At 33.0% G+C, this 19966-nt stretch overlaps 1 protein-coding gene across 3 annotated transcripts in view; it reads left to right on the top strand.

Moving 5' to 3' along the window:
• Positions 1 to 19457, top strand: part of CDH19 (cadherin 19) — a 106726-nt gene extending 87269 nt beyond the window's left edge. The window contains exons 10-12 of one of the 3 annotated variants that reach the window (XR_002482168.1): positions 12879 to 12996; positions 15107 to 15330; positions 18737 to 19227. Coding sequence is in view for 2 of the 3 variants with exons in the window: in XM_008061504.2 (XP_008059695.1) it covers positions 12879 to 12996; positions 15079 to 15330; positions 18737 to 19227 (861 nt within the window). In the remaining variant the exon portion in view is untranslated. Of the gene's footprint in view, positions 1 to 12878; positions 12997 to 15078; positions 15331 to 18736 lie in introns of all 3 variants that reach the window. The other 2 variants (XM_008061504.2, XM_008061505.2) reach the window with 2 other exon arrangements.
• The last annotated feature ends 509 nt before the right edge of the window (positions 19458 to 19966 follow it).

The following is a 19966-nucleotide window of genomic DNA, read 5'->3' as shown; positions in this document are numbered from 1 at the left end:
GAACAGCAATAAGGAGAAAAGAGGAGTTTTCTTTTAAACAGTCTTTTAGCTTGAGGCCCCTAAAGTGGATTTCTAAAAATAAAACTGAGACAGAATCGAGCATAAAGAACACATAATCTGGAGAACTTTGGGGAAAGAAAAACTTTAATAATACCAGAAAGTGAAAGGAGAATTTGTGTTCAGGATGATAGACTTGATATGATTGGTTTATGTTACGTATTCCAAGGTGAAATTCACCTCTTCGTCTTCCTAACAGTACTTTTTTATTTTTACTATATTTAATTGACACGTAAAAGTGTATCTATTTATTGTGTGCAATGATGTTTTGACATATTTATATATTGTGGAATGACTGAATCAAGCCAATTAACATAGGCATTACTCACATCCTTATTCTTTGTAGAGCAACATTTAAAATCTACTCTTGGCAATTTTTTAAGTGTTCAAGTTATTATTATTAACTATAGTAAATATTTATTGACTGTGTACAATAGATCTCCTGGACATATTCCTGTTGTCTAATTGAAATTGTGTATCCCTTGTCCACACTACTCTTCACAAAAGGACCAGGTCTTTTTAATGCTCCAAAATGCCGTCACAATAATTGCTTTAAAAATGCTTATATGTGCCCCCAACACACACACACACACACACACACACACACACACACACACACACACACAACACACGAAAGAAAAAATGTAAGCAATGTACATCATGGAAGAAATTATAAAAGGACAAAGAATGTTTAGAAAAATAGATCCCCATCCATCCATACCTGTTACTGTATACTTCAGACTCCACATTGACTGTTTACAGGATTTCCCATTCAGCATGTTGTAAGCGCTGCCACTCACCACGTAAGGCTTCGTGCTCCACATTTCATCCTTCAGTACCTGTTGAATGTCCCTTGCCCTGTGAGAAGGGATTAGCCCTGGGAGCATTTCTCCTTTGCAGTGAGTGCAAGGTAGAGCCTTGTCAGTAGAGGGCTCTGATGAACATGGCAGGAGGGAGAGGGCTTCTTGGCACTTCTGGGCAGCCGAACAACTGTCTTGATGCGTGGGGATCTATGTGGTGCTTTGCTCCAGCCACACTTCAGACACAAATGTCCCAAATACATAGGCCCTGGGCAACCCTCCAATTCCAGTCTGGCCCCAGGATAACTGTCTTATGGCCCACCCAACGTGAACACTGAGCTCTAGCCCTGGCACCTCAGTGTGCGCCAACTCCCTCTGCGTTTCCATCCTGCAGCCCAAAGGTACTCTGGAGAATTGTTCCTGCCTTCCTGAAGAAGGTACACTCAGGCAGCCTAGTGAACGCCTTTGCCATGTGGAAGGCTGCAATCACACCTTCTCTATGGAGAGCTAGACCTGGGGAGAAAGCCTTTCTTCCACATTTGTCGGTCCTCAGATATTTTTGCTGAGCCTCTGAGTGCCCTTTAGAGCTCTCCTTGCGTCATGATGGTCACTCTCCTATTTTAAGTTATAATTATTTCTTTTAAAATTCATCATTTTAATAGGATTTATAGTTTCAAACATGATCTCTTATGTCATGTTAAATATTTTCTAGTCACTTTGAGTTTCATTCTTCCAAGGGAGTCTTGAATGCAGCCTGTGATACTGAGTGCCAAGCCCTATGACCCTAGGGAAAACTATCTCTGGGCATTAGTCTCATTAATTTATTCTATAAATAGTAATATAGAGTAATCATATATCCTCATTTATATAGTAGTCAGACTGCATATCATTAAGATATCTTCTAGTAATTATATTTTTATTCTTTAATGACTACAAAAGCATTTACTCACTGAGGAAATTCTACTGTCTGGGGAATGTCTTTATCACTAAGGGAAACTTCCATTAAATAAAGCTCAAAAAACTGATCATTTAAAATTACTGTGTGGTTGTGTTCCTCTTCTGGACTCAGAAGGTTACATAGCCTGGCCTTTTATATAACTTGTTTTAGATCTGGAGTCAGTCATTTACCCAAGATTCTGTAATCTGTTAATGGGAACTTCCAGAAAACACAGATGGAAGGTCAGGAAGTAAAATTGGGATACCTGCCCAAGAAAATCCTGCTCTCTTTCATTATGTAGCCATTTTATTACTCATTATTTTTTATCTCTGCTAATGATAAAGACTACTCTAAAGAAACCTATATCTTATTTCGTTGTTTCTGCATTATTTTAATTTTTTTCTTCATATTTTTTATTAATCTACCTTAGCATAAAAGATATAATTTTCAGAAGGTTTCTTTCATCATAACTATTATAAACATTTATAGGCAAATGGTCTTTTATTCAAATTGCAAAAGAAAATTTTACATATCGTTTATCACATTTTAGATATTGCTACTTTAAATGTCTATATTCAAATGTCTAATAAAGATGTGAATACTAGGAATAGTGCAAGATTCGTGTATTATTTCATTCTATCACATTCTCTAAACTTAAATGTGATAGAATTGATATAAAATTATTAAAAGATAAAAATACAAGAGGGAAAAACATTGTACATATTAAAAATACCATACACTTAAAAGCAAAAGAATAAAGAAACAATTCCTATAAAAAAATAAATTGTCTGAAATCAGTATATAACATTAGTAAATATTTTAAATTACAGATGACAATATTTACAAACTGTATAACTTTTTGGCACATTAATAAATTTTAGTTAAAAATAAAGAGAAAATATCAGTGAGAAAATAATTATTTGCAAAATTCTGAAAGAGTAATTTCATTATTAAAATACAAGAAGACTTGCCAGTTGATATATTGTCTTGTTTAAAAGTTAGTTCCTTGATGCTGTTGTGGTAAATAGCTTTTTGCAAATACTATGGGTGAGTTGTCAATAAAGAAATAGCCAAGCACTCTGTCTCCATTACAGATGATATATTTATCAATGTGAGTGTTTTCCCCAGGATATATGATGTCTTCCCCAGAATAGTTTAACTTTACCAAATTATTTTCAATAATATGCATACATAGAAATTAACACTTTTTATTAGGGCCAGAAACCATATTATGTTTATTACTATATTCATAGGGAATAAACATTTTTAATAAATTGATTTATAGAAAACAGGTTTGATAAATTACCTTAGTGTTTAGCAGTTCCAACCGGCATGTAAAAATGTTGTAAAATGAAATTTGAGTGCACAGATGATTTTGCTTAATTGAGGAGTAATAACCAAAGTAAATTATTAAACCCAGTACAAAGAAAAGCAGTCTCTCATAGTAGCACCTAGATTAATAAAGCACCCAAATTAATGAGATTTGAAGTAACACCATTTGACGCAATTAGATTCCATAACAATCAATAAATCATCTTATAAAAGCAACATTTTCCTATTACCTTTATTTTAGCATCAAGATAATCGGAATTGTAAGACATATTCACAAATAATTAAAACAGATTTTTTAAATTGTGAAATTTGCTTTTTAAAAATTTGTGATGTGACTATATGTATGAGAATTTGTGAGACTGTCCATGAGATTTGCTGGTTCATTTCTTAAAATGGAGATTTATAAATAAGTGGAGAGTGTAAAATATAACAACTTAAAACCTGTAAAAATTTTCCAAATTCATTTCAATGAACATATGTCGGCCTTAAAACTATGTTCTACTCTGTCCAATATTTTCTTGACCATTTTAATAATAATTTATTTTCAATAATAGGTAATTTATTCATGATAGATTTATTTTAAGATGTTGAAGATTGTTTAACTCTGCTTGAATATCAGATAAGTTAGAAAACAAGTCACTTTCTTTACAGCTAATGCTCATTCTTGGCCGCAAAGTGGCCAGAGAGTAAAAAAATAAATAAATAGGTGCTTAGTAATTCAGGCTGCTCTGTTTCTCTTTTGACTGAAATTATCTAATTTGGTCTTCAGCAATACATTGCACACGGTTCTCCAGAGAAAGTTGAGTGTATCTTTGTGAATTTGATGGATATGCATTTTTTACTTTTTGAGGAAAATGCAGGATAGCAAAATAGTCTTTGTTCTTTATTTATTCTTTGAATGTCTTTTGTTAGTTCTTTTGTTGGTTTGGTTTTGGCAAATGTTTTTGAAAGACACAAAGTGGTTCTTTAGAGAGGATTGCAATGAATATTTGTTTTCTAATGTTAATTTCAGGTTATTGTGTGAACTGCCTGGTATTCCTGAGTGTTGTCTAAAAATCACATGTATGGAAAACCATGGAATCTAATTCAAATATGTTTCCCTTCATATGGGAATAAAATATCAAAAACAGCAGTAAACAAAAATAACAAAATATTATGTGGTGCAATAGCAAAAGATTTCTACTTCTATACATTCACACTTCCCAAATTAAATGATAATATCCTAACCATGCTGAATACCAATATTCTCATGAAAAAAAAGAAAATAAACTGCTACTCTACAATTCTATTTCTTAAGGAGTTTTTTAAAAAATAAAATACTATTTAATGAGAACATTGGTAATAGAGGACTTCGTTGAAAGTAAATTTGGATCCGGGCTTGGTGGCTCAGCCTGTAATCCCGCGCCTTTGGGAGGCTGAGGTGAGTGGATTGCATGAGTCCGCGGGTTCGAGACCCGCCTGGGCAGCAAGACCTCATCTCTACAATAAATCAAAAAATTAGCTAGGCGTACCTGTAGTTCCAGCTACTTGGAAAACTGAGACAGAAGGATCGCCTGAGCCCAGCAGGTCAAGGCTGTGGTGGCCGTGAGGATGCCACTGCACTCCAGCCAGGGTGACAGAGTGAGACTCTGACTCAAAAAAAAAAAAAAAAGTAAGTAATTTTGGTCAATATTAACCGTAGCAGTTAAGAGTCATGTTATATATTGCAAATTTTTAGCATGGGGTTTATTTCCTTCTGAAGAAATTGAATGTGCTGTATGACATCTGGGTACACATGATATTGCATAGAAACGAGGTTGTCAATGTCTCTTGAAGAGATGATGGTAGTGCAGGGTAATAATGTATTTCATTGGATTCTTATGGGCATCAATTATTTATAAAATAAAAAAACATAGAAAGTCAATAAAAGCATCTTCACGGTTGGTTTTGTTTTACTATGTGAGTGTGATATTGATAATGTACTATAGTTACATAAAATGTAACTATCAGTTTAGCTGAATGAAGTGTTTAAGAGATAAGCACCAATTATTGCAATTTCCTGTGATTCTACAATTATTTTAAAAAAAACACAACTTAAAAAAATTCATTAGACTGCAGTAAAAGGAAATATAATATTAAAAAATGTCAGAAATTTTAATAATTTTTTTATTTTAAAGATGTGGGGTTTCAATTCAGGATTGGGTATACAAATGTTCATTATGCAGGTACCCTTGTTGATGAGGCATGTCCCCCTCCCTGGCAGTTTCCAACTACTAGCAATCCCGCCTCAACCCCCCCACCCCAGGCAATTTCCCACTACTGCCAGTGTTGGCTCCCTCTTCCCCTGGAAGTTTCCCACTACTGGCAATTCCTTTTTTATAGTATTATGATAATTGTTTAAGGATCGCTTATGAGTGAGAATATGTGGTACTCAGTTCTTTTTTTCTGTGATAGATCACTCAGTATTATAGAATCTAAGCCCATCCAAGTTGTTGAGAAGTTCATAATTTTGTCATTCTTTATGACTGTGTAATATTCCATTGTATATATGTACCACATTTAAAAATCCAGTCCTCTTTTGCTGGGCCGCACAATTGGTTCCATGTTTTTGCTATTGTGAATAATGCTGAAATAAGCTTGTGTATGTAGGTATCTTTTGCAGAAAATGATTTGAGTTCCTCAGGGTGTATTTCCAGCAGGGGGATTGTGGGGTCATATGGAAGGTTGATGTTTAGATCATTAAGGAATCGCCACACTGATTTCCACAGAGGTTGTACTAGTTTACACTCCTACCAGCAGTGCAGAAGTGTTCTTTTTTCCTCGCATCCTCACCAGCATCTGTTATTTTTTGAGTTATTGATGTTGGCCATCCTCACTGGGGTTAGGTGGTATCTCAGTGTGATTTTAATTTGCATTTCTTTGATGACTAGTGAGGCTGAACAGTTTCTCATGGATCTCTTGGTTGCTTGTAAGTCTTCTTTTGAGAACTGTCTATTCATATTTTTTGCCCACTTTGTAATAGGGCTGTTTGTTTTTCCTTTCGGCACGTTTGAGTTCCCTATAGATACTAGATGTTAGGCCTTTGTCAGACATACAGTAGGCAGATTTTTTCCCTTAGTCTGTGGGCTATCTTCCTGCTCTCTGGTTTCTTTGGCTTTGCTTGTCAGTTTGATGAGGTCCCACTTGTCTAACTTATGTCTTATGGCATTTCGAGTTTTGATCAGAAATTAATTGCCAGTTCCAGTTACATAAGGGTGTCCATGAAATTATCCAAGAAAACTTCCCTCATCTCATCAGAGACGCACCCATCCAAACAAGAGATTCAGAGAATTAGCTTACAGAAAAAAATTAAAGAATATTAACACAATAATCATTAATATTATTAAGAATATGCATATCTAATAGGAAAACTAATAGATATTTTAAGTAAAAAGTCATGTAAAATTCAAAATGTTCAAAGTTTTAAGCTAAAACTCATCCTCATGCTCTATAAACTATTTCAAAAGCAGTGTTTTAAAAAGGTAAATATATTATAATATTGTAAAATCTATTAATATATTGTAAGTAAAAGAAACAAAATGATACACACACATTTTTCGTGTGATGCTAAGAAACCCTGAGCAAAAATTAAACCTAAATTCTGGTTAACAAGTTAGAATACACATATAATTAATATAATAGTAATAACAAAATATTTATATATAATAAATATAATAAAATAAAAATCACAAAACCTTTTGTAACATTGAGTTCTATTTAACATATATTAGAATTTATAATTATGTGATATATACTTTAAGCCAGGTGCAGTGACTCAAGCCTGTAATCTCAACACTTTGGGAGGCCAAGGCGAGAGGATTACCTGAGCTCAGAGGTTTGAGACCGGCCTGGACAACTTGGCAAGATCTCATCTCTATAATAAATTTTTAAAAAACTTAGCCAGGTGTGGTAGTGCACGCCTGTAGTTCCAGCTACTTGGAAGGCTGAGGCAAAAGGATTGCCTGAGATGAGCAGGTTGAGCTGCAGTGGCCATGAGTAATTATATAATTTAAAACAATAATGAGAAATAAATCCTTCTTTTACTCAATATTTCATAGAGTTTTTAAATAGAGGTTTATACCACAATATATAAGCTACATGAAAAATAAGTTTTTGAAAAGAAGAGCCGGGCTCGGTGGCTCAATCTGTAATCCTGCTCCTTTGGGAGGCTGAGGTGAGTGGATTGCCTGAGCCCGAGGGTTCGAGACTCGCCTGGGCAGCAAGACCTCATCTACAATAAATCAAAAAATCAGCCGGGTGTGGTAGCGCATGCCTGTAATTCTGGCTACTGGGAAGGCTGAGGTGGAAGGATCGCCGGAGCCCATCAGGTCGAGGCTGCGGTGGCCAGGAGCAGCCCCTGCACTCCAGTCTGGGCGACAGAGTGAGACTCCAACTCAAAAAAAAAAAAAAAAAAAAAAGAAAAAGAAAAAAACATATATTTTCAACTTTAAAAATAAAAAAGATTACGTAGTGGAATGCTGCCAAATAAATGATAGAATTTATATTTTCCTGTAGTCAAATTTAAAAATAAAAAAAAAGATGAAGTCAATTTTATTAATGTGTATTTGACACAGTATATCTGAAATGTCATTGTCACATGTAATTAATTAAAATCATTGAGAATATTTTCTATTTTACACATATTTTTATATTGTGAACATTATTCTTGCTTCATTTACTGTAGGCTCAAACAGACAAAATAGTGGGTTAAAAGATGTCCTTTAGCTATCTTCTCTGGAGAGAGAATACATTAATTATAGAAAATAAAAATGGTAGAATAATCACACTCTACTCAGGTATCAAAATTTTTTTTCAACAATCTACATGGGTAAACATCATTTCTGGTTTTGTTCTACATGTGTATGTGGCCTGGGCGGGTAGAGAAGAAAAGAACTTTCAGCAGTTTGTGAAGCATTAACATAATAAATGAGCTGACAATAGGGTAATTTGCCTTTCCTATTTGGAGCAAATAGTTATCATTTTTCAAATCAGTGATTCGCATTATCTTGACTGATACTAAACATCTTTTCCAGAAGTAAAGTATAATATCGGTGAGTTTTAGATTATTTTATACTGATATTCTGTGTAATGTAAAGCCATTTACCTTGTCTCCATGTAAAAACTTTGCTTTGCAAAATTTCAGTGGTTTCATATTGTGATCCTTGGTTTTCTTCTCACCTTCCTTCCGCTCTGTGCCCATCCTTCTTAGTTTTCCCTAGCTCACTCTGTTTTCTCTCATCCACCACTATATCTCAACGCACAGTTACTATTCAAATGACTTTTAGATTTGTACTTTTGTTCATTTTTTCCTAGTTTAATCTACATGTACAACTAACTAGGTGAAATTTCTACTCAGATATCTTATGATTACACGAATTTTGCTCTCAAGTCTGCTCTTTTTTCAGGACTCTTAGAAAAATCATTATAACTCACCAAGTATTGAAACAAACAAACAGGCAAAAATATATCGTTATCATTCTTTATTCATTTGAACTTTTATTTTCCATCTCCAGTCAATCATGTTTTGTTGATCCCATCTTCGAAATATGTGTTTCATATAGCAATTTCTCTCTATCTTTATTCTATCCATCCTGGAAGGGACCTAACTTCTTTTCTGGAGTGGACCTTATGTAGACAGTTGTATAGAGAAATGTTCCTGTAAAAGCAAACTTTGCTTCATCCAATTTCATGGCACACATGCAGCAATATATCACAGGTTAAAAAAAATTACAGGTTAAAAAGAACAACTTACATTTATTAGGGAAGCCTATAGGCATGTAAAAAGTTCCCAGAGTAGTCATATTTTACTGTCTAGATAATGACCAGAAGAATATATAAGACTATATAGTCTCTTGGAATTGGTGAAAAGACATTATTTTGGTGATATCATATAGAACTGAGCATACTGTTAGGCAAATGTGGAAACTTTGGAAGCTGTATCTCCATGTGACATCATGTTGTAGTATCTTAGTTTATGAAAACACCTCAGTAATTTCTGTATTGTTTCTCATTTAAGGAAATATGCATTCTATATCTGTGATTGTTAGTGTCTTTTTGTATATCACATCAAGAAGTTTTGACTGCCAACGTTTGGTGACTGGGATCACGATAACACCTTGCAGGTTGGGTTCTCTATTTCCTGACCTACTCTAAAAATGTCCTCAAAGGAGCATTCTAAGATGCAGTTCTTCTCCTGGCATCATGGGATCCCAAGTAAAAACAATGAATATGTCTATCCTGACAAAGATCTTGTGAGCGTTCCTCTGTATAAATTCATACTCTGTAATATGCCCTCCTAGAATGTTCAAGGTGTAACCTCTGATCATTTCTTCAGATTGATCTAATTTTTGCTTAGATACCAGGTCTAATGACACCCAAAGTATGGCATACTTTAGGTGTCTTATTTAATTTTTTTATGTATTTTATGTATTATGTTCTTTTGCAATACTTTTTAAGTTTGCAATTTTGCTTGACCCTCTACTACACTGGAATGAAACCAGTGGTGACAGACACTCTTGGTCTTATCCACCATTGCATCCCCAGGGCCTGAGATTGGTTGAAGTGCTCTAAGTGCCAATCAAATATGTGTTAAATGGATACATTTGTGATTTTTTTTTTTTTTTTTTGAGTTGGAGTCTCACTCTGTCGCCCAGACTGGAGTGCAGTGGCCGCTCCCGGCCACCGCAGCCTCGACCCACTGGGCTCCAGCGATCCTTTCACCTCAGCCTTCCGAGTAGCCGGAATTACAGGCATGCGCTACCACGCCCGGTTGATTTTTTGATTTATTGTAGAGATGAGGTCTTGCTGCCCAGGCGGGTCTCGAATCGGCGGGCTCAGGCAATTCACTCACCTCAGCCTCCCAAAGGCACGGGATTACAGGCTGAGCCACCGAGCCCAGCTTACATTTGTGATATTAATCAGAATTTTTTTTATAATTAACCCTTTTTCATTTATATATTCTGATCTTCATATAAATTTCGAAAAGTATGTTCTAAAAACCAATTTAAGGAAGGAAACAAAATAAAAATAATAAAATAAAAAGCATTGAAATAAACTGTCATTGAGACTCCAACTCAAAAAAAAAAAAAAAAAAAGAAAGCAAAACCTAAGAATGCTTAGTTGTTAACTGAAAATAGATAGACTTCTACAAGTTAATGACATAACTATAATATCTATGGCATTTAAATATATAGTATAATTTTGTGGAAAGTTACCTTGAGTTTCCCTGCTTCTATCCAGGACCAAAATATTAGATTATCATGCAGTTTTGATGCTAACAAAGAAAGCAAAGACATTACAATCTAGATTTTCTTGTTGGCTCCAGTTCTATTACTTTATTAACTTGAACTTTGGTTGTATAAACAGATATTCAGCAAGTTTTTAAAATCCTTTACATTTATTTTGTCAATACAGGTTCAATTTAGAATCATTTTCTCATTAGAGTAGAAGGAAAAGTGATGGTCTCATTCTTATTCGTTCACCATAATTTCTTGGCAGTGTGAGAAAGTTTGCATCTTTAGCCTAATATAAGGTAAAAATACCTAGAAGACCTAGATTTAAAAAAATGCAGATGATATTTTAAAAAAACTATTTCACGTTTTCATTTATTGAAACTTTTACTCTGAATACTGAAAGACCAAAAGTTTAAACATCTCTCATAATTTATCATAGTTTGGAATGATTATTTTTGCTGTTTTCCCCCAACCTCTCAAACCATGGCTGTTCTTGTATATACTTCTCCTTTTTAATTTGCTTTTCCTTTTTTTTAAACAAATGTATGTGGCCAGTGATAGGTCCTAGGTAAATAGATATATGTATATAGCAATTGATACAACAAATAGGGATATTTTATTAGAAATATATTTGAAAATTATAACAACACCTTCCTATTGTTATATTAAAGGAAAAAAATGATATTTCCATCCAGAGTCTGTATTTTAGAGATTTATATCTCAATGAAAAGTGTACATGTTCAAGATTAATTCAGTAGAATTAATTACATTTGATAAATGGCTGGTTTTTTTATGTCAATTGCTTTCTATTTTTATAAAGCAGTGGAACTCAATAAAACATATCTTATTGAAAGCTTAATTTACAATGTAAATACTAGTGGAGGTATGTTCATTGAAGAGCAGAGTATGGAAATCCTACTCATCAAGTTTACCTATACATGTGTGTAGGATAGTTTGATTAATCATAAGTCTTTAAATATATTTATAAAGCCAAAGTCTCTCCAGTCTTCTTTAGCCTTCATACACAAAAAGGAGATGTTTTCAACATTTAGTCAGATTCTCATGTTTCATACAGGACATCAGGAATTATAATAAAGTATTTCTTTAAAAATCAAGACTGCATATGCCAACAAGGTAGCATGAATCTTACACTTTGTTATCTATCTTACTTCAGTAAATGTGCATGTAACAGAATCACTGACAAAATTCAAGATACTGGTCTATGCAAATCTCAGTGAGACATTGCTTTCATGAAGAACACATAGTAGAGATATACTCATTGTGTGACAAGCTTTTTGATAAACTAAGACATATTATTCTAAAATTGGACCCTAAAAGTTAATGTTAGTATCTTCATTATTAAAAGTTAAATAACTTAAAGGTGACAAAACCAGAATTCAGAATATCAGACTGCCAAGCTCTTCACCCAACCTATAAAAATTGTTGACATTCTAAATTTTTTGATACAACACAATATTCACATTTATTATTATAAGCAGAAATTGAATAAAATGTTTTATTAGATTATTTAATTAACACTAAATGATTACGGTTTATTAGAAATGTGTTACAAGAAAAATATCAATGTAGAAAACTAATGTACAAATTGTATTAGTTTCATAATGTTCTTTATGTCTGTGGAGAGATATCTATTTTTTAAGGCACAACATAAATCCTGCATCTGAGGCTATTTTTGTTTGACATATTGTTAAAAGCACGTTACTTTTAGAAAATTTAAAATAATAACTTGTATAATCAATTTATTTAATTCCCAGAATTAATCACAATCTCACTATGTGATTTTGACAGCGTATCTTTTTTTTTTTGACAACAACGTACTGCTTGACTGACACATTCATTTCTTGAAAGAAAAAAAATAATTGATAACTAGTTTGTGCATTTCCTCATTACTTCATTGTTTTATGATCTTAGATACAAAGATAAATGTATTTGCTATGGAACACTTTTTCTATAATCTTTATGGGTCAAAGGAAATCATGTATATTGCCTCTAAGTTTTAAATGCATTTTTTCTCAAATCAATTTAAAAAACTCATTACTTTAGCACATACTCTGGTAAGCCAATAACGCTACCAAAGTTTTGCTCTCAATTAAAACAAAATGCATAGCTTTAGCAAATAGCAATGACTGGTAAGAAAGCAAGAAGAAAGAAGGAAGAAAGGGAGAAAATGTAGACAAAGAGGGTGGGAAGAAGTCTTTAAATATAGCAGCAATGCCAGGAGAACTTCTAACAAACTTACTTTATGAAATCCACCATGAGTATTGTAAAACACCATAACACCCTTTTAAAAGGGACAAGTAAAAATATTTTTAGCCTGAAAAAGTATTTTATATTCTTCAACAATTTGACAGTTTTTCCCTGCTAAGTCCCTAATGAATTGTGACAAACTAATTTCAATAAAAAATAGTAATAATAACAGCAATTATCTTTCTCCTGAATCCAAAGAACAACAAAAATCAGTTCTTTTTTTTCTTTTCCTAGATAATTCAGACCATCAGCGCAGTGGACAGAGATGAATCCATAGAAGATCACCATTTTTACTTTAATCTATCTTTAGAAGGCACAAATAAATCAAGTTTTGCAATCATAGATAATCAAGGTAATGTCATTCACTCATAAAGATTTTTAATTCGGTCTTTGTGAATCATTTGACTTTAATGGAATTTATGATATTGGTTGTTATGCTATTCTGCAACATATCAATGTTGGGAAGTGGAACAAAGTAGTAGCAATAAAAATGGAAAACAAAATCCAAAGTCAAGTTCTAAAACTACTGGCTTCGTTTCTCACTGTATTTTTCAAAGTAAAAGGCCTTTTTCAAGCTATCAGTACCTGTAAGTCTTGGTAAAGTCTGAATGACCCTTCAAATATAACTGCAGTTTTGATACCACGGCTCCTTTCATACCCTTATCTAATAATGCAAACTTCAATGTATATCTGAGGAAAAAATCAGATATACTTTACTTACAGTCATGTTAACATGATTGATTTGAAGATATTTGGGGTCATTAATTAGGAACCATAAATATATGAAATTTGTGTTAAAGAGTTCTTTTTTCTCCAAAATTAAATACTTTCTATCAATCTAAGGATTAATTGTCCAGACTATTTCAATGTAGAGAAACAGAATTTATTTTCCCTCTGTCTAGAAATGGATTAACTTTATTAGAAAGACATTTGGTTTCCTTTTCATTTTCTTCTGTAAGCTTTTTTTCTGCCATAATATGGATTTCCATTTCAATTTTTCTTTATACCTTCAAAGATATGAAACACGGTTGGATTTATTACTCAAGTATCTGTGAACAAACACCTGCCGCTGCTCTTATAACTGAGTTTAAGCTTTGATCTGGAGATCTCTTGTGGGAGAGTAAATACGAAAATGTTTCTCAGCTTTGCCCTTGACAAATTCCCAGAGAGAGACAACTCAAATAGACTTAGAATTAAAAAAACACAAACACCAAATTTTTTTAAACTCCAGCTTAAATTTATTTATATTAATATAAAATAAATTACTGAGGCAAAATTATAACTTGAAGCATAAAATTGATTTTGTTTAATGTTTGTGGTTACAAGCAATGTAATAAAATGCATATTTAAAATCGTCAACTGTCTCCCAACTCTTAGGTCAGCTTACTTAATAAAATCCCACCATGAGCTTTGTAGATTTTAGGGGCTTGATAAAGAATTGACTTTTAAAAAAAGATGAATTGGGAAAAGTCCTAAATAAGCATGAATCTCAAAAAAAAGTATTTATTTGCATTTTACTGCTTTTGTCTTCTAAAGTTTTACTCATAGCTGAAGAATATATTTTGGGGGATAAAATAACAACATTTAAAAAGGAAAACATAGTTCTGAGGCACAAGAAAAAGTCATTTAGAATACTTTTTTTTAATTTAGGGAAGAATAAACTTACATGTGTTAAAGTATGTATTATTCATTTTCCTTAATATTTGAAAGCCCTCTCTAGGTGAATGAATCACCATGACTAAGGTTTAATGATTTTCTATGTTTTAAATGGAAAATAGATTAATAAAGTTAAAGTAAATGAAACATCCCAATATGATGTTTTTGTCTTTCCTACCAAGTTAAATTAATTATTCTGTCTCATTAGAAACTACATTATCTGAAATCATGTGTTATGATAGATAACTTTTAAAATATTGTGTATTTCCCTTATTTTTAAAAACAATAGGTTTCAGGTATTAGAAAATTAACTGTGTAATGTGTAATTAACACAAATGAAACTGGATCTATCAGCATAAATTTAATTCTAGTAGCTTCTATAAAATCTTGACATCTAAGTAAAAGCCTATTTTCTGCATGTCTTCCCTATGTATGTCTTCCCTATATTTATGAAAAATATTTTGAAATGGATTGAATATTTAAATAATAATATTAATAATTTAAAATATAATTAAATGAGTAAATACTATTAATGCAATATTTAATATGAATAATTCAACAATTCAAATACTTTATCTAATTACATAATTAGAATTTAGGTAATGTCTAAAACAATACTAACTTTGTGTAGCTGTTTTAGTTGTCTTCTCATCAGAAATATTATCTTCTTTTCATTTCAACTTATTTGATCATATCTCTATACTACTGTTTTTAGTATCTATGACACCAATTTCTTGTATGTGGTTGAAAAAATTATGCACATGGGTTTTTATTTTAGATAACACAGCTGTAATTTTGACTAATAGAACTGGTTTTAGCCTTCAAGAAGAGCCTGTCTTCTATATCCCCATCTTAATTGCCGACAATGGGTCCCCATCATTGACAAGTACAAACACTCTTGCCATATTCGTCTGTGACTGTGATGACAATGAGAATACACAGACCTGCAGGGACAAAGAATTTATGCTTTCCATGGGATTCAAAACAGAAGTCATTATTGCTATTCTGATCTGCATTATTGTAATATTTGGTAAGTAGTGCTGGATGGAGCCTATCCATTAATTTAAAATAACAAGATGAATATATAAAACAGTTAATTCTAGTATAGTATTATATTGTGGGTTTTTGTATGTGTATGTGTGTGCATAATGAATGTAATATAGTTTTAACCAAATAGAGTAAATAAAAATAGAATGGATAAGTGTGCATTTCAAGCTGTAAATGAGTTATGATCTCTGAATTCCATGAGTGTGTGATTATGTGTGTACACATTGGTTTATACATGTTTTAACATATATGCATTGTAACAAATATATATATATATAAATCATTAATAATAATGATGAGCTTCTGTTGAGTACTTATTATACTCCAGGAGACACTCTTCAGTGCTTTTTATGCACTCTGCAATTTAGTCCTCACAATAAACTTATGAAGCAGCAGCTATTATCACTCACCTTTTATAGGTGAAGAAAATGAAGCTCAAAGAGTAATGAGCCTTTTGAAAGGTCATGGTACCATAGATTTCTTGGATTCATTTTTTTTTTTTTTTTTTTTTGAGTTGGAGTCTCACTCTGTCGCCCAGACTGGAGTGCAGTGGCCACTTCCGGCCACCGCAGCCTCGACCTGCTGGGCTCTGGCGATATTAAAGGCATGCGCTACCACGCCCGGCTGATTTTGTTTTTTTTTGGATTTATTGTAGAGATGAGGTCTCGCTGCCCAGGCGGGTCTCGAACCCGCGGGCTCAGGATTCATTTCTAATGTCTTATGGAAGCCTGTCTTTGACCAACATGTCCCCTTTCCCTCATTGCTGCCATCCTGTTAACCACCACCTACTCTCCACTTATATGAGTTATATATATTTTTAGATTTGACATATAGTGAGATCAGGCAGTATTTTTTTTCTTTCCATTCCTGTATTATTTCATTTAGCATAATGCCCTCCAGATTCAACCATATTGTCACACATGACAAGATTCTTGTCTTGCTTAAGTTTAAATAGTATTCCATTGAGTACATGTACCACCTTTTCCTTATCCAGTCATCTTTAGTAAAAACTTAGGTTAATTCTATATCTTGGCTATTGTGAATAGTGCTGCAATAAACATGGGTGTATAGATATCTCTTCAACACTCTGATTTCATATGTAAGTGTGGGAGGTGATTGGATATGCTAATTAACTTAAATTAGTAATTCCATAATGTATACAGATATACATCGCACTGTACACCATAAATATATATACTGTTGACAATTAAAATAAAAATATTTTCCAATTATTTTGCAAATAAAAAGCAAATGTTAAGGTTACAAACGTAAAAGAATCTTATTTCATCAAAGTACTAAGCAGAACAAAATCTCACTAAAATACTGTTGCTGTAATGATTGTTGTTTTCCTAAGTATATAATTTAACCCCATTTTACAGATAAGGTAGCTGAACCCATAAATGTCTTAATAGACTTTAAAGACTACAAATGACTAACCTAGCATAACCTTTTTCTTCCTTTTTTAACACCAAAATTTTCCTCATAACTTCACACCAAATGCCAATGCAACTATATTGAGTGTTGAGAGCAACTATTTCAGCCACTGATTATGGAATCTCAAACTGACATAGTATATGCTTCAGGACTTGCTTTCACTCCCTCATCTTTCTCAAATCTTCAAAACTCATCCATTCCTCATTACCACCAAACATAACCATTTTTTTTGGTGGACTTAGCTTTAGCTTTTCAAATTATTTTTAATAATCTTTGAATCCAGAGTTTAATGTATAGCTCCATAGCTAAATACTAGAAGAATGAAAGAGTAATAATAAAGTAATGTTTGGGGAACAAAAAATACTGAACTACCTACAGACTTAAACCAAGTGTGGAAAGCTTACAAATAAATCAAGGGCAGCATCACAGCTACTGATGTAATATTTAGTGGTGGAAAGCTTGGGTCAGCCAATAGTCAGTTATTTCTTTTGAAAATTTTATAATACTCTCCAATTCAGTTTGAAATATTTACTATATGCTTTGCTATTTCAACCATATATATCATATGAGTTACAAAGCGCACTGAGTTCAAACATGGCAGCTTTATTTATTTTAAAGCATTATTTTAATTGTTTTAATGTAGTTTTATATAAAATATTACATATTTAGTATAGTTCTTCTATGATAGGATGCTTCTTCTGTGATAACAGTGATAATAATTTTGTTTCAAATTCTATGTATTTGGGAGCAACATAAGGTTCAAGGTTGAGTAAGGATTGGTTATCTTTGAAACACACACACACAGTTTTTTTATTAATTAAAAAAATTGTTGTAAAATAGTTTTGTTCTGAGTGATGCTATGTAATAAATACTGATTCTGGAAAAACTAATATTATAATTCAAGTGCCTGATGAGTTGAAAAGTCTGAAATTAATATGGTATCACAAAAGACAGGCTCTGAGCCAACTTTCCACTTTTGAGTGTTTTCTGTTTTATTTTATTTATAATTGATATATAATAGTACATATGTGTAAGGTATGGTGTGATATTTAAATACATGCATACATTGAGTAATAATCAAATAGGCATAATTAGCATACACATCACTTTAAACACTTATAATTTCTTTGCAGTAATAACATCTGAAGTTTTTTCTGCTATCTCAAAACATACGCTACATTTTTATCAGCTATAGTCACCTTACTGTGCAAAAGGACATCATAACTTATTCTTCTTGTCTGATTATAACTTTTCACCCAATGACCAACCTCTCCTAGTCGCCAATCCCTTTCCTCTCTGCTTTCCATCCCCTGGCCACAGTTATTCTACTCACTACTTCTATGAGAGCACACTATTCAGAGTCCAGTATAAATTAGATCATGTAGTGTTTGTCTTTCTAGGCCCGGCTAATTTTAGTTAACAAGCAATAAGACATGATAATACATGATTTTATTATAATAAAATCAATCAATAAATGTAAACTTTATAGAACAATACCTTACATATACTTTATGGTCAATAAATATTAACTTATAAAATAATTATGCCACAAAAATTTGTCTCGATGAGGAATACCAAACTGTTTTTCTGTTTTATTAACATAAATCATTTGTTATTAACATTGACAACTGTTAACAGATAGTATTTATTTCTCAAATATAAAAATAGTACAAAGAATAATCTTTCATTTTAAATTTTAAATCGACCACTATTTTAAACGGTTCACTATATTTTTGTGGTATTTTTCATCCAAATTGTCAGCTAGGAAGATTATGATACTTCCTTTATGTCATTTTGCAAGTCCCGTTTGTAAATTTCCAACCAAAAATGTACCTTTCTGTCTAAGAATTATAAAATTGAACCTTCTATCTTGAGGTTGTAATGAGAGCAAAGATTATAAATTTCATGATCATTTTTATGTGACAATTAATATTCTGGTGTGCTTTCTTTATCAGGGTTTATTTTTTTGATCTTGGGCCTAAAACAGCAAAGGAAACAGACTCTATTTCCTGAAAAAGGTGAAGATTTCAGAGAGAATATATTCTGCTATGATGATGAAGGCGGTGGAGAAGAAGATACAGAGGCCTTTGACATTGTAGAGCTGAGAAGTAACACCGTAATGAGGGAACGCAAGACTCGAAAAACTACCAGCGCCGAGATCAGGAGCCTATACAGACAGTCATTACAGGTTGGGCCAGACAGTGCCATATTCAGAAAATTCATTCAAGAAAAACTCTTAGAAGCCGATACTGATCCGTGTGCTCCCCCCTTTGACTCTCTCCAGACCTATGCTTTTGAGGGAACAGGATCCTTAGCTGGATCCCTGAGCTCCTTAGAATCAGTCATATCTGATCGGGATGAAAATTATGATTACCTTAATGAGTTGGGGCCTCGCTTTAAAAGATTAGCATGTATGTTTGGTTCTACAATGCGGTCAAATAATTAGGATTTTTTTTTTTTACTATCAAAATTTATAAAAATTGCTAAAGTATGTGGACCATTAAATGGTAGGCTTTTGGTAAAGAGTTTTGTTCTTTGGCTCCTTCATGGCAAAAAGTCCTAGTTTATAAGGTGTTGTGATTTCTTTTGAGTCAATGTCCCATGGTTATCATGGTTACCCATGTGCTGTCACTGAACAAAGATGGGGGAGTATTGGCTAACAGTTAGCTTTCAGATGCCAGAACAAGAAAGCTCTTGAATAGGACTGAAATATTTGTCATTTTTAAATGTCATCTAATGCAAATTCTCAAATTTTTGAATGGTTAATGTGAGAAAGTCATTGCATTGGGCCATCGTAGTGTTATCATATTTTTCCTTTTTTTTTTTACTCTTACAAAGTAAGAATAAAATGTTTATGTGTATTAAGTTTCTGATACTATACAGAGATAAACCTTCAACACCTAGGAGAATCTGGATGATTACATAAAAGTTTTTTTTGTTTTGTTTTGTTTTGTTTTTTGAGTTGGAGTCTCACTCTGTCGCCCAGACTGGAGTGCAGTGGCCGCTCCCGGCCACCGCAGCCTCGACCTGCTGGGCTCCGGCGATCCTTCCACCTCAGCCTTCCAAGCAGCTGGAATTACAGGTGCACGCTACCACGCCCGGCTAATTTTTTGATTTATTGTAGAGATGAGGTCTCGCTGCCCAGGCGGGCTGCAACCCACGGGCTCAGGCAATCCACTCACCTC

This window comes from Carlito syrichta, unplaced genomic scaffold (assembly GCF_000164805.1).
Source record: "Carlito syrichta isolate Samal-C Ts95f unplaced genomic scaffold, Tarsius_syrichta-2.0.1 Scaffold305297, whole genome shotgun sequence".
Classification (NCBI taxonomy): domain Eukaryota; kingdom Metazoa; phylum Chordata; class Mammalia; order Primates; family Tarsiidae; genus Carlito; species Carlito syrichta.
This window is presented reverse-complemented; position numbering and strand designations above follow the sequence as displayed.